We start from the raw sequence: 14410 nt of genomic DNA, 5'->3' as shown, positions 1-14410 counted from the left end.
GCAAGAATTTTTTCTATGATGAATTAGGACCCTTCCCCACTTTAGGACGGAAGGCTCCTATACAAATGAAAAACAAATTTCCTCATAACTCGAGAACTAATCAAGCAAATGAAACTAAATTTGGCATGTAGGTGTTTTGAGAGGCAAATTCTTTTTCTATGGTGCATGAAGACCCCTCGCCTCTTCAGGAGGAAAACTATGACCCCTGCCCCTATAAAAGGGGGCGCTCCCATACAAATGAAATATGTACAAATTTCCTCATAACTAGAGAACTAATCAACCAAATGAAACCAAATATGTCATGTGGAGGGTTTTGGAGGCAGGAATTTTTTTTATGATTTTAGTCGCCTCATCCCTGTGGTAAGGGGATAAGGAATAAAACAGAAATTTTTGCTTAACTTAAAAACTAATCAAACTCGAGAAATTTTAGACTCTTCCATAAAACATTAGTCAATAATAAGATCACCAAAAACTATCAATTAGGTTTATTTATTTTCCTAGGTCTACTGAGCTCTATTACTTTCTTTCAGTTGGGCCGAACAAGCGATAGCGAATAAGGAGAAAATAACCCCTGAGACATGGTACTTTCCACGAAAACATATTCCGTGAAATGGTGCATCCCGCTTAAGGTTTTTCGCGAAATGGTATTCCGCGAAACTCTATATTCCGCGTTATGGTCAACCGAGAAGTGGTGATCCGCAAAACGGTATGCTGTGAAATGTTATATAATCATGGCGAATATTTTAATGCTATCCGCTTTATTTTATCTGGCTCAGCATTGGGGGGAGTTGTTTTCTACTTTACTGTGAGGAAATTTGTATATTAAACCACCCATGAACTCCTCAGAAACTTGCAAAACTCGAGATTGTGACAAAGGTCATCCAAGATTCACGATTTATGAACGACACAGTTTAATTTGTGACAATACGAAGTTTGTCGGGTCAGCTAGTATATATATAAAAATGAAAATATTGTTTCTTTTCCAAACGTAATCAGATGGCATAAAAAACCCGGAAATTTGAATATATGCTAAAATAAAATGCTATAAGTTGGTGAGGTTGGAATTAAGCACACGATTTTAACGTATTAGCAATGTTAATGTGCATTTCATGCTAAAGTTTTAAGCCGTTCGTTTGAATCAGAATGGGATATTTTGTTACTCAATGCTTGCACAATTCAATCAAACAAAACTTTTAAAAGATATGTTAGGAATATTTGTACAGTGGAATTCCTAGTTTTTTTTCGACATCAATTGGCGCCCCCAGTGAGATGACTCTCTTTTAAGAGGGAGTGAATTTAATTTTAAGGGATAGTTTATTTTACGATACTGCATTTTTGTTTGATTTCACGATTTTATAAGGCTACTATACTATTATTAATAATAGCTATTTTACCTAAACTAAATTAATTACAAAACTACTTACAGCAGCGTAACGTTCTCCATCGGCAACGAAGTTGGTAAAGTGGTTAGCCCTTTGTAATCACACAGGACCTCCGTTGCTCGACACTTGCACGAGTTATTAAAGTCATTCCAAGCTGTCAATAGAACGACAAAAACGTTATGCTGTCAGAAAGAATCCCAACTTTCAACAATGAGACGTAATTCACGAGAGGCAAACAAAACGGAGAAAAACAAAAGCCGCACCATCAGTCGACCATCAACCCGGACGAAGAAAGACCAACTTTTTCTGCACACTCCGCTCTGCCAAGTTGTTAATCAACACAAATTTGCGCATTCCGGGGGGTTGTGTTCAGCCCCATTGCTTGGCTCTAATCGTGACTCTCAGCAAAAAACAAGAAATAAAATCCCATACGTAGGGACGTTAGTCACTTACCACAGGAAGTAAACGGTAGATGGTCATTCAGGGCGGCCGGTCGCTTACGGAAAAAGTGATCCCAGAAGGACGAATCCACTTCGTCATCTGTGAGAGACAAATTGGAAAAATAGGAAAATGATAGGACACACTTCAACGCACGTACGTAGGTTTGTGACACACTACGTACCAACTCGGTGTCTAATTTTGACAAAAAAAAACGGTTGAAATGGCTACCCGATTAGTATTAGACATTAGAATGAATTTAAATATTTAATTCATTTTGGTTTACTTGGATTGGAAATTTACTCTACACGACATTTTGAACGTAACGTAAAATATAAGTTTTAAATTTACAGTGTCTTACTAATCGAGTAACGACCGTCATTGAATCAACACGGTTTGGGCCTTCTAACGACCCCGGAACGTAGCTTCGTCCCGACCGTATAGGCTCACCGCAATCGCGTTCATCGGATCCATCGTCGCAGTCAGCAATTCCGTCACAATTCTTTCGTTGCTCAATGCATTGCAGTGTACTGTTGCATCGGAAGAATCCATCCTCGCAGCGGTAGTGCGCTTGCTGCAGTTTTTCCTCATTCAGCTCAACTACTGGCGCGGCACTTTTGCTGACCTCTCCGGCCACGTTGCCACTGCCACTACCAGCAGCAGCACCGGCGGCGGTATGGTGATCCGTTTCCGGCAGGACCAAAGCGTGCAGCGAATATGCTGGAAAGAAAGGACAGAAAAGTGAATTCATATCAGATTCCGAACACGGGAGAATTGATTTTAAATTCAATTGACGCCTCTATTGGGACGCTACTGTAGACATTACATCGAAACCATCGGTAATGAATACCCGTTCTAGTACACAGGATTAAACTGTGAATTAAGAGCTCATTCAGTGACAGCTTATCGGGGAAAAATCAAGCCTTGTTTTGTCTGTACTGTACTGATTTGTAGTGTCACATCGGGCTGTCCATTCAATTTGAAAAGCACGAAAAAGAAAAACGCTATTTTAACAAGTTGGATATCGATTCTCTTTAAAAAAATTAGTCCAATAGAAATAATAAAAATAAAATAGGTAGCTGCATAAAGAATAGCTAAATGTCTTATTTTACTTGACAACGAAAGTTACAATTGCATTTCTTATTCTATGTATTTTGTAAATATGATGAATATGAATTTATTTTTCGTTGTTCTTCTAATAACATAACCAGTAAACGAAAATGAGGCACATCCTTAACCCATAGAATCGATAACCAAGCTCAGCGGGACTAAACCAGTCAACGGATGCGCCCAGCGAAAGTACGGAACATTCAGAATCGAACAACCGGAATGTGTTCCTATTCTGATGACGGTGCACCATGCAGTGCAGCCTGGCATTCACAATTACGATTGCCAACTTGCGGAAATTCCTTGCAAATTCCGCTAAGTCTGTCTACCCGGTAGGTCGGTAGTAAACAAACGGTTTATCTCGTACTTTAAAACATCGTTAGACTGATCGGGAATGCTGCACTGGCTGGTGCCATACCATACCATATCCGTGCATGCAAGTATTGCTGGAGCAAATGAAGCCCGCGCAGCTGTTGGGAGCGAGCAATACTGTGTACGAAACGGTGAAGTAAATATTTGATCGTTGGAGTAGATTTTTGCATCGCAAATATTGGCTGTACCACAGTGAGGACAAACACTGACCGGGCGGAACTGTGCTCTTCTGGTCTATTGATATACGGATTAGTGTAAATTATTGAGCACACTGCCCGGGGAAATAGTGTACCAAAATAAACTGTTTTCTGATCAAGTTACGAAGTTCTTGTTGAAAGTAAACAGAAGGCGGAAGTTGCGCTAAATTACAATCTGTTGGCTTGCGGCAGGGTTGCTGATGAGAAAAATATGAATAAAAGTAAAAATCAAAAAGAGTTTACAATAATAGGTATACACATGATATGCAGTAATTTACCATTCAATAGATAGAATATAAACACTAAAAACATGTACGCACGCCCACTTTCGGTCACTGAAGTAAACACATCACGGAAAATTCGCATCGTGTTAAAATCGTTTTGGAATATCATGCAAAAGTAATAGTTTCGACCATAATCTATTCTGTCACAAGGATTCCAAGTGTTCGCCAATTAAAAGCAAGATAAGGCTGTCGGGCCATGGAGGGACTAGAATGCATACAAGAATATCATGGGCACAAAATCAAAGCACCATATAAAACATAACCGGCAACGGAGAAGAACATAATGAAAAGATAAAAAATGTTAATATGATGATTATATGGTGAAGCATTTGCCGTTCTACATACTAAAGTTGTGATTCTAAAGGTCGATCAAATGCATTAACGTTGTAGCTGTAATTGCCAACTTACTAAAGTTGTAATTACTAAACTTACGAGAATGAATGAGTATGATATTTTGAGCACTACCAAAACAATATAACTATCATAATACATTCAAATCAAAACAGAGAAACTAATAGGGTAACACGGAGGAGTATGGATACTAAGCATCGGTCTTCTGACACTAACCAAATGATTACCGCAGACGTTTCGGAATAGAAGGCTAACGCTAATGAATGAGATACGTGGCGGTACGAGAAGAGCGGGAAGAAGCAGACGAGCGGCAGATGACTCTTGAAGGGGCGTGATGTCAGGGATCATGTATAGGGAAGATGTTAGTAAGATTAAATCTAGCCAACATAAACTACGCATAAGCTCAAACACAGCTAAGGGGGAGTATATGTACAGACCCAGTACCAGCGCCGCTCTGGTTTAATCAAATAATTAATCTAACAGTTTTAGTCCTAATCAGGCGTAACAGACCCAACAAACCCGGCGGGTGACTGCCGATAGTGCAGATCTCTGATTTTATCCCTATGTTCTGCCGGACCAGCGGACATAGACTAATAATCAAGTAGCTCTTAGTAACACCTTTCAAACAATAGCCAACTAACCAGCTTAACCATCTTCGAGAAACAGACGACTAACGGGTGGCCACTAAAATTTTGGAATTTTTTTCTCAAGCTGTCAAAAAAAGACAAAGATACATGAAGAAGATCTGATTTACCGAAATTAAAGATGCATTATCCATTGTTGAAAAAAAATTAGTGTACATTTGAAAACGGTCCGTAATGGGCTGTTCGGCGAAGCTTTCGTTTGACGTCGAAACAGGAGCGTTGTACGGCCGTCATGTCAACTTTGCGAATGCATCTCTTGATTCTACTAATCAACTGTTTGCAATTCGTGGCTCTCCAGTTATTTTTGTACACCAAGGAACTCAAAATCCCGTAGAAATCTTCGATTGGGCGCACTGAAACAGATTTTTCGGGTCGTGGTTTTTGGGTAAAAATGAGATCGAATGGGTATTCAGGAACGATTGTGTTTTTTGGCGTAATGCGATGATGCTCTATCCGGCCAAAACACGTATTGTCCATCTGCATGATGTTTTTGTAGAAACGGGATCAAAATTTTCATTAAACATTCGTCATTAAACATTGTTGAAGAAACGAGAAAGAGAACGATGTCCTTCTGCGTCCATAACCTTGGCTGGTCTTCCACTACTTTGCTTGCGAATAGTTGTTGGGCATCTGAGAATATGGTAAACAGTCGAAGCCGCGACATATTTGCTTTTTAAATGTTGTACCGTATACTTTTTGCCGAGATTCTGTTGCAGTTCGTAGAAATGTGCAACGCGCTCCCGAAATGCTTCTTGTTTCGACGCCATTTTTAACAAAACTGGGCAAGCATAAACAAAACAAAAATATTAACAAAAAGAGGAGAGAGAGAGAGCTATCACATACATACTCTCAATTCTCTCTAAGCTCGTTTGTTGTTGAGCATGAGGGCCGCGAAAAAATTCCAAAATTTTAGTTGCCACCCGTTAAAAAGATGCGTCACACACGTAAAGCAAAGCCATGGGTATAAATGTCGTCAAGAACTTGGCCCTTGAAAATTAAGGAATTGGTGCAAAGATCCTATTAACTCTATAATAGTCGAGATTCGAACATACGAGGTCTGGCTTGTTAGGTCAGCGTCGTACCCCGGAGCTAACTGAGCTGGCGTCACACACATACACACACAGGCATTGCTCAGTTCGTCGAACCCTATCGATTAGTATACACGACTCAGCTTTCTGGGACTCGGAGTACACGAAAAAAATGCCATTCAGAATGGTAGGTAGGGTAAAACACCTATTGTGGAAGTGTGATACTTACTATTATTTATTTAATTAATTGGCCTTTCATCCTAAAACATAGCTTGATGAAGAAAATTTCTTCAATTAACTTGAATCAGCTCAGTGATGCCATACGACGTCAGTTGACAAAAAGCACTCGTTTCCATTCATCTCGATCTCGGGTCACTTGTCGTCAATTCCCCAGTTATGTCAGAAGTCGCAAATAACTTTCGTTCTGGCCGAGCCATCTTGCACGTCGCGTCCCTCTGTTCCTAGTGCCGGTGGGGTTGTTAAAGAGAACTGTTTTCGTCACACTGTCGTCCGGCATCCTAGCGACGTGTTAGGCCCACCGTAGCCTACCAATGTAGGGCGCCAGATGTATGATGGTAATCTCTCCAAGCAGTGCCTGTAGCTCGTGATTCATACGCCTCCGCCACTTTTCACTTTCAGTGTGTACTCCGCCAAATATCATCCGCACCTTCCGCTCGAACACGGCAAGGGCGCGTAAGTCCTCCGTAAGCAACGTTACAGCTTCAAGTCCATAGAGAACTACCAGTCTGTTAAGGGTTTTGTACATTTTCAGCTACGTACGACGGCGTATGCTTCTTGATCCTAGCGTTTTGCGAAAGGCAAAGTAAGCCCGATTTCCCGCTTGAATGCGCCGCTGGATCTTCTTACTAGTGTTATTATCCGCGGTCATCGGCGATCCCAAATACACGAATTCATCTACCACTTCTAGTTCGTCGCCGTCAACGATTACGTTCCGTGAAAGGCGCGCGTTTGTTACCTTTGAGCCTCTTCCTTTCATGTATTTGGTATTCAACGCTTTTATTGTTAACCCAATCCTTCCAAACTCCGCAATCAGTCTGGTATAGATCGCCTCCGCCGTCGCCAGGTTCCTAGCTTTGTCAAAGTCATCTGCAAAGCCAAGGAGGTGGCTACCTTTGCAGCATGCAGCATACGTGATAGGCCGTCACGTTGTCTCAACCCTTGTCGCGTATGAAAGAGACTCGAGAGTGTCCCGGAAATGTACTTCAGTTTATCCGGAAAACCGTGGTTGTGCATTATTTCCCATAGCTGGTAACGATCGACTGTATCGTATGTTGCTTTGAAATGCAATAGATGTAAGGCGTGGGCACGTTGTACATCCGGTATTTTTGCAAGATCTGTCGAATGGTGAAAATTTGGTCCGTAGTGGCGTGAGCTCCTATGAAATCCACCTGACAATTCCCTTCGGTGCCTTACGCTATCGGGGACAACCGGCGTAAGGCACCTCTTAGGCGGCATTTACCAGTGTTATTCCCCGATCACTCTTTTTGTAAATAGGACACCCCACTCCTCCCATCCATTCCTCAAATACCCAGCAAACCAGATATCGTATATTCATATCGAGATTTAATCTTATATAAATGGATATCACATCGGACTCGTATAAATGTACACATGTTGTAAGCACATTGTGTAAATTTAATCGTATGTAATGCACACGATGATTGATATACGAATTAATAGTAAAAATCGTAAATAGGTCGAAAGTTAATCGGGTTATGCTAAGCGAATATCGCATATGACGATTTCTTAGATTTAGTTATCAACAATGGCTATCATGAAGATGTAATCATATTTAATTACAGTTTTCATCGGATTATGTTTTGCAAAATATCTTATATGACATCGTTTTAGATTTATATACAAGCAGTGATAATCATGAGATTCTAGGTGCATTAAAATATGATTTGCATCAAAACACGTTCAAAACTGTTGTTATTTCTTTACAACAAAAACAACAAAATAGAGAGATTTCAAGGATACGTTCTTAATGCAGATTTGTCAACCAAAAAAATTAACGGCTTCTTCGCTTTTATTTTAACTTTAAATAACTATTTATTTCTTTTGTTAAAATTGAACTTATTTTGATTGTGGCGGAATATTCAAAAAACTATTACCTGGTTTGAAAAACTTTTACAATTACCTTGTTAACTATTTTAAAAATGTTAATAATTCAAATAAGCCCGCCTAAATATTAAGCAGCAAGCATATAATGTTTAAGACATATTGACAAGACAATAAAAGATCTGTTTGAAGAAGCACTCTTTGAGGAGTTTGATTGTTTTTTGGCGTATTAAAACCCTTAACACTTAATTTTTTAGATATTTCTCTGATAGGAAAGTGAACGAACGGAAATCTTAAAATTTACCAAGGAGAGTATTTCTCAGAACTGGGCAGGTCTAGATTATGATTCATTCCGCTAATCTAAATGCCTTAATATCAGTGCATCTTATGGCTTTTCAGAAGAAATACAAATGTTAAGAAGAATTGGAAAAAGACATTCAGCATTAAACTGGTACAGTAAAAAATAATGGTTGATCCTTATTGTTGTAAGCAATTTTGAGCTGTCCTATAGCATCTAAATGTTCAGCATTCTATTTTAAATAACTTTTAATTTCTTTTTAAGAGCTTCTGACAATATTTTTGTACTTGAGCTTTAATAATATTATCTCCATGTAATCAAATATGAATATGCATATAACGTATTCTAATGTATATTTAGAACAATCTGTACCACGGAATGCTAACAAAGGTACTGCATATCATTCCATGAAGTCAACATTATCATTAAAATTAACGATCGAATTCAAACTTATTTACGACACAGAAATTCAGTCACAATTGACACAAACTCGTATGTCGGATGAGAATAAATCAAATCCGTACTTACATGTTCAATGCATCAGATAAGATCTCATTGCTTACATGTACGCTGACTTCGGTTTAAGATGTGCAAAAATATCATTGAGGTACTGATGTACCAGTAGCTTAAAGGTAATGAACAAATACTGCGGTGCGGGTGATTCTTGGTTCTAAACCAGGTGAGTACAACTTGTTTTAAATGATATAGACAAAAAAGTTAAGTATTGTGACAGGTCGGTAATATCTGGAAGCTTATGAAAAAAAGCTTTTACTTTTGACGTAGGACTACGTCTTTGTTTACTATTCTGGGTAGGTAAGCACTTTGTGAAAACGAAAATAGAAGTGTAACGTTTGAATGAAAGATTTCAAATGCTTATAACTTCTATACTGCTGAACGAAACAGAACAATTCAAATGTCGTTGGATGGATAAAATGACCAGCAATTTTATAGTAACATACACATAATAATCTTTCATACGCTTAATAGTGAAAATGTATTGTTACCGTTGCGTAGCTCTTACCCCACAATGCCCATGCAGGAAAGTGCATACAAGAGAACCAGCAGAGTAGCGTTAATAAAATAAATATGTTTGTATTATTTGTTAGTTGTAGTTTGGGCATGCGTTTATTTGTTTGTTTATTATTATTGTTAAAAATTGTTATTGTTAAAACCTAAAATGTATATATTATTAAAAATTGTCAGAGCCTAAAATGAATTAAAATAAATATAAATATAGGGACAAAACAGATTAAAATACTTCAGTGTTCGATAACGTTAAAATGATATGTACTAAAAATAAACATAACCCACACCCCGATCGATGCACTGCACGAAAGTTGCTGCACAATGCACCGCACGAAAATCGCTGCACAATGCACTGCTGCAAGGTGAAGAGGAAGTGGATGTTGGTGGAAGAGAAGCTGAAGAGTTCGAGAAGTTCTTCTTGATCAAACCGTCGACGTGTGAAGAGACTAAAAACTACGAGATTAAAGTGAAAAACTAGAAGAAAAAATCGAAGTCAAGACTTAAAAGTTTAAAGTCGTAGTGACAATTAATCTGGCTAAAAGCCACTAGCGTACTTGAGAAGTGCATTAAAAAGTAAGCCGCACTAAAAGGACGAGTCAGGTATCTACCACGAGAAATTAATGAAGCATCATTGGACATATTGGAGCATAAACCTAACCTCAAGCTTCTCTCCCCGAAACTCCACCAGGACCCGTTAATATCCGGCTGAATTCCCGTCGATTTTCCGGGCAACAGCCATCCCAACCGCATCAACGGTTGCATCGCAGCCTTCGAGGTCGTAGACGTCCAGCAGGAGCTACGACGGGCTGCGATCCGAGCGACACGGTGTCGCATTCAGAACGTGCAGTACCGCCAGCGGTGAGCAGCAGTGAGGACGACCACGTGGATTGGATCGGATTTTGTTCCGTAATTGTATCGAGTGAGTTGGTGTTTAATAAACCTAAACGTTAAAAGTGAGACAATCGTTTGAGTTTTTGATTCCGAAGTAGGCCCGGAGCCGACCCTGAGGACCTTCGAGTCGCTCACGGCCGACTGGGAGACAAAAGAGGTCTTGGGAACCCAACCCCAAAGAGTCCCCAGTGGTTCGACCAGGGACTAGGGGCTTTGGACTCAGCCCTTCAGGCTGAGCAGAAACGATTGAGCAGTAACAGTATGTAGAAACAAGGTCAAATTTCGTTAACATGGAAGGCTAGCGGTAAGTACGAATGACAAGCGAGACCAGATGCCAGTGATAGCTACTAGTAAAAGTTTTTCGGTGTAGGTGGGGAATGGGGGCTCCCATAAAATAATATGCAAATTTCCTCATAACTCGAGTTCTAATCAAGCAAATGGAACCAAATTTGACATGTGGGGGATTTTGGAGGTAAGAATTTTTTCTATGGTGTACTGAGACCCCTTCCCCTTTTATGAAGGAGGGGGGGGCTCCCATACAAATGAAATACAAATTTCTTCATAACTCGAGAACTAATCAGGCAAATGGAACCAAATTTGGCATGAGGGGGTTTTTGTAGGCATGAATTTACTTTGAATTTATTTATTTTATGATGGTTTGAGACTCCTCATCGCTGTGGTAGGAGGATAAGGACTCTCGTACAAATAAAACAGAAATTGGTCATTCATTACCATTTCAACCTCTATGATGCACACGAGTGATTTTTAAAAGAAATCTCTATGTCTCAATGGTTGTTGGCGTTGTACTTATAAACCCCCGTCCACCAATTTCAAAGCCACCATTACATTCAATGAAGAATTGAATCTGAATTTTGTGCTCTTCTCTTTTAAACATTCAGTTAAATGCAGTTTAACTGAATGTTTAAAAGAGAAGAGCACAAAATTCAAATTCACAGGTTCTTATAAACATACATATGCCAGAAATGCAGCTTACATTAGTCTTTGATCTGATGATCTGATATAGTCCTACGTCACCATTTCGTACAACCCTTAGGGCTGTATACCTTGTAGTTTTTTGTCTCATTAACTTTCAGGGCGAATATTTGGCTATAAATAGCCTGCTCTGTATGCAATTTTTGACACTTGCCATTTACCACATGGTGGAAAGGCGAAGGGTAAAGTAGAAATATTATCGTAACTCTGTCGAAATGCAATCCAGTCAATCGGCTCAGTCGTATAAACTGTTTTGTTTTGTCGTCATTTCAATTATTCTGAAGAACTAAATCATGTATATCGCCTCCACTTTTGCATGTATATGCCGTTTCTGCACATGATATATGATTTGATAGACCTTATATGCTGACGTTTATCTCATTTAGAATTAAGTTATACAGACCAAAATGTTTGCTGGGTAGCTTCTCCTCCTCGCAAATCTCGGAAATTACCCAGTGTAGCTTAAAAAGCTCTGCCGGTAGGCGGTCCTTACCAGCTTCTTTGTTGGCAACCCGATTCCTTCTTTGACTTCTTGGAGATCATATGCTGGGACATTACTATCTTCCATGGGCACTCCTAGATTAACTTCCATTTCGCCTCCTTCTACAACTTCGCCTTTGCCCAATTAACATTTTGAGTGTTATTACACTCTTACAATGGTATTTATGATCAATTTTGGTCATAAAAACCATTATAAGAGTGAAATAAAACCTACATTGTTACTTGGGTAAGGTGTTCATCATCAACAGGAAATATCACATTAAATATTTGAACTTTGCGCATTGATATAGTACCATCTCAAAGTTTAAAATTTGACTAACCTTTCGGGTTCGGGTTAACTCGGTTGTGACCAATTCCTTCGACATCGTATACGCGCCGGCAGATCTCGCACCACCTGGTCTAACCACTTTGCTCATTGTGCTCATGATCGTCTTATTCTACCGAGTTTGAAACAATCACAACTCGCAGCTTGTATAAAAAGGAGCGGTGCACAACTTTTCAAACGTTGCTTCCATGACCTTCCCATACCTCATTTTCCACTCTTTGCTCTTCACGCCTGGTCCTATTCTGTTTGGATCCTATCAACATCTTTGTCTCGTTACTTTCTTCTACCGTTACTTTTAAAAAGTAATGTATGGGGCATTAGTACAACTAATTATGATCTACAAAATTGCTAAAATAAGCTTTACTACGCCTTTTGCATTTATGGTGCTATAAGGCTGCTACCGGCAAAGAGCACTCTTTTGTTATTATCGGTATTGCAACCTTACAGCGGCGTAAATCCTAAAAATTAAACTTTACTTTTTTCAGCAACGTTGTAGATAATTACTAACTCTACAAATGCTCCATACACCACTTTTACAAAAACTCATCCTAAAAAAATCCTCAAACTCATTCGAAACTTAAGGCTCCTTTCGAACGGAACCCAAAATTGTCATCGAAAGACACGAAAATATCAATAGTTCTGCAAACCGGCCACCTGCTGCATGGTAATGGGAGTTAAACCACTTTTTCATATACTGGCTATTGAATCGACGGCACCCGCTGCACAGAGGCAGGATTAAAATTTGCAATTTTAATAAGCTATAAAATAAATGAAAAAAAAATTTGCAAAATTCAAATTTTTTTACTATTTCGGGCAACTTTGCACAAACCAGACATCCATTAGGTGAAAATACTATATTTTATCTATAAAAAAAAATATTTCTATTAGGAGCGCTCTGAAGGAATCTCATAACAAAATAATTGAAAAATGTGTTTAATTTATTTGCTTGTTTGGGCACCCGAACAGAAGGGTCAAGTTCTGAAGGACGTTTATACCCATGGCTTTGCCTTTTTGCCATCTGAAAGGCTGGTGCTAGAGAAACTCAATTTAGAGAATAGCCAAGTCAAACCATCGACAGGCTGGTACGCACTTCTCGCTTCGATTTTGTTATTATGATTATTTACTTACTTAGGTGGCTTGCCGTCCTAAGACAAAGCCTGTTGAACAAAGTTTCTCCATTTAACTCGGTCTACCGCTCTCCAATTCCTCGGACACCGAGTACTCTCCGCCAGATCTCGATCCACCTGGTCTAACCATCTTGCTCGCTGCGCTCCTGGTCGTCTTGTTCCTACCGGATTTGAGGCGGACACCATCCTTGCAGGGTAGTTGTCCGGCATTCTTGCAACATGCCCTGCCCATCGTATCTGTCCAGCTTTAGCTACCTTCTGGATACTGGGTTCGCCATAGAGCTGTGCGAGTTCATGGTTCATCCTCCGCCTCCATACTCCGTTCTCCTGTACGCCGCCGAAGATCGTTCTTAGCACTCGTCGTTCGAAAACTCCGAGCACTCGCAGGTCCTCCTCGAGCATTGTGCATGTTTCATGCCCGTAGAGAACAACCGGTCTAATAAGCGTCTTGTACAGGGTGCACTTTGCACGGGGACTTAGTCTGCTCGACCGCAATTGCTTGTGAAGCCCATAGTAAGCACGACTTCCGCTGATAATACGCCTCCGTATCTCACGGCTAGTATCAGTGTCCGCCGTTACCAGTGAGCCAAGGTAGACAAATTCATCGACTACCTCAAACTCATCGCCGTCGATCAATATAGTACTGCCCAAGCGGTGTCGTTCGGCCTCGGTTCCGCTGGCCAGCATGTAAATTGTTTTAGACGTATTTACCTTTAACCCAATCTTTTCTACTTCGCGCTTTAGTCTGGTGTACTGTTCAGCCACCGCCACAGATGTTCTGCCGATAATATCCATGTCATCGGCAAAGGAGACGAATTGACTAGATTTGTTGAATATCGTGCCCCGCGTGTTGATATCCGCTCGTTTCATAATACCTTGTAGCGCTATGTTGAACAGCAGGCATGAAAGACCATCACCTTGACGAAGCCCTCTGTGTGATTCGAATGAACTTGACAATCCACCCGAAATCCGAACACAGCACTGTGTACCATCCATCGTAGATGTAATCAGTTTGTTGAGCTTCCTGGGGAAGTTATTATGATTACTGCACCTCAGCCAAGTAAAATTTGAAAAATTAATGTATGGGCATTTGTACAATTAATTATGATCTATAAAATTGCTAAAGTAGGCTTTACTACGCCTTTTGCATTTATGGTGCTATAAGGCTGCTACCGGCAAAGAGCACTCTTTTGTTATTAACGGTATTGCAACCTTACAGCGGCGTAAATCCTAAAAATTAAACTTTACTTTTTTCAGCAACATTGTAGATAATTACTAACTCTACAAGTGCTCCATACACCACTTTTACAAAAACTCATCCTAAAAAAATCCTCAAACTCATTCGAAACTTAAGGCTCCTTTCG

At 39.8% G+C, this 14410-nt stretch overlaps 1 protein-coding gene across 1 annotated transcript in view; it reads right to left on the bottom strand.

The window, feature by feature from the left end:
• LOC128739572 (relaxin receptor 2-like) overlaps window positions 1-14410 on the bottom strand; it is a 110036-nt gene that overhangs the window by 54519 nt on the left and 41107 nt on the right. The window contains exons 3-5 of the mRNA XM_053835066.1: window positions 2271-2540; window positions 1836-1922; window positions 1425-1536 (exon numbers count right to left, since the gene is read on the bottom strand). Coding sequence (XP_053691041.1) covers window positions 1425-1536; window positions 1836-1922; window positions 2271-2540 — 469 coding nt within the window. The remainder of the gene's footprint in view (window positions 1-1424; window positions 1537-1835; window positions 1923-2270; window positions 2541-14410) is intronic.

The sequence above is a fragment of the Sabethes cyaneus genome, chromosome 3, assembly GCF_943734655.1.
Source record: "Sabethes cyaneus chromosome 3, idSabCyanKW18_F2, whole genome shotgun sequence".
Lineage (NCBI taxonomy): Eukaryota > Metazoa > Arthropoda > Insecta > Diptera > Culicidae > Sabethes > Sabethes cyaneus.
This window is presented reverse-complemented; position numbering and strand designations above follow the sequence as displayed.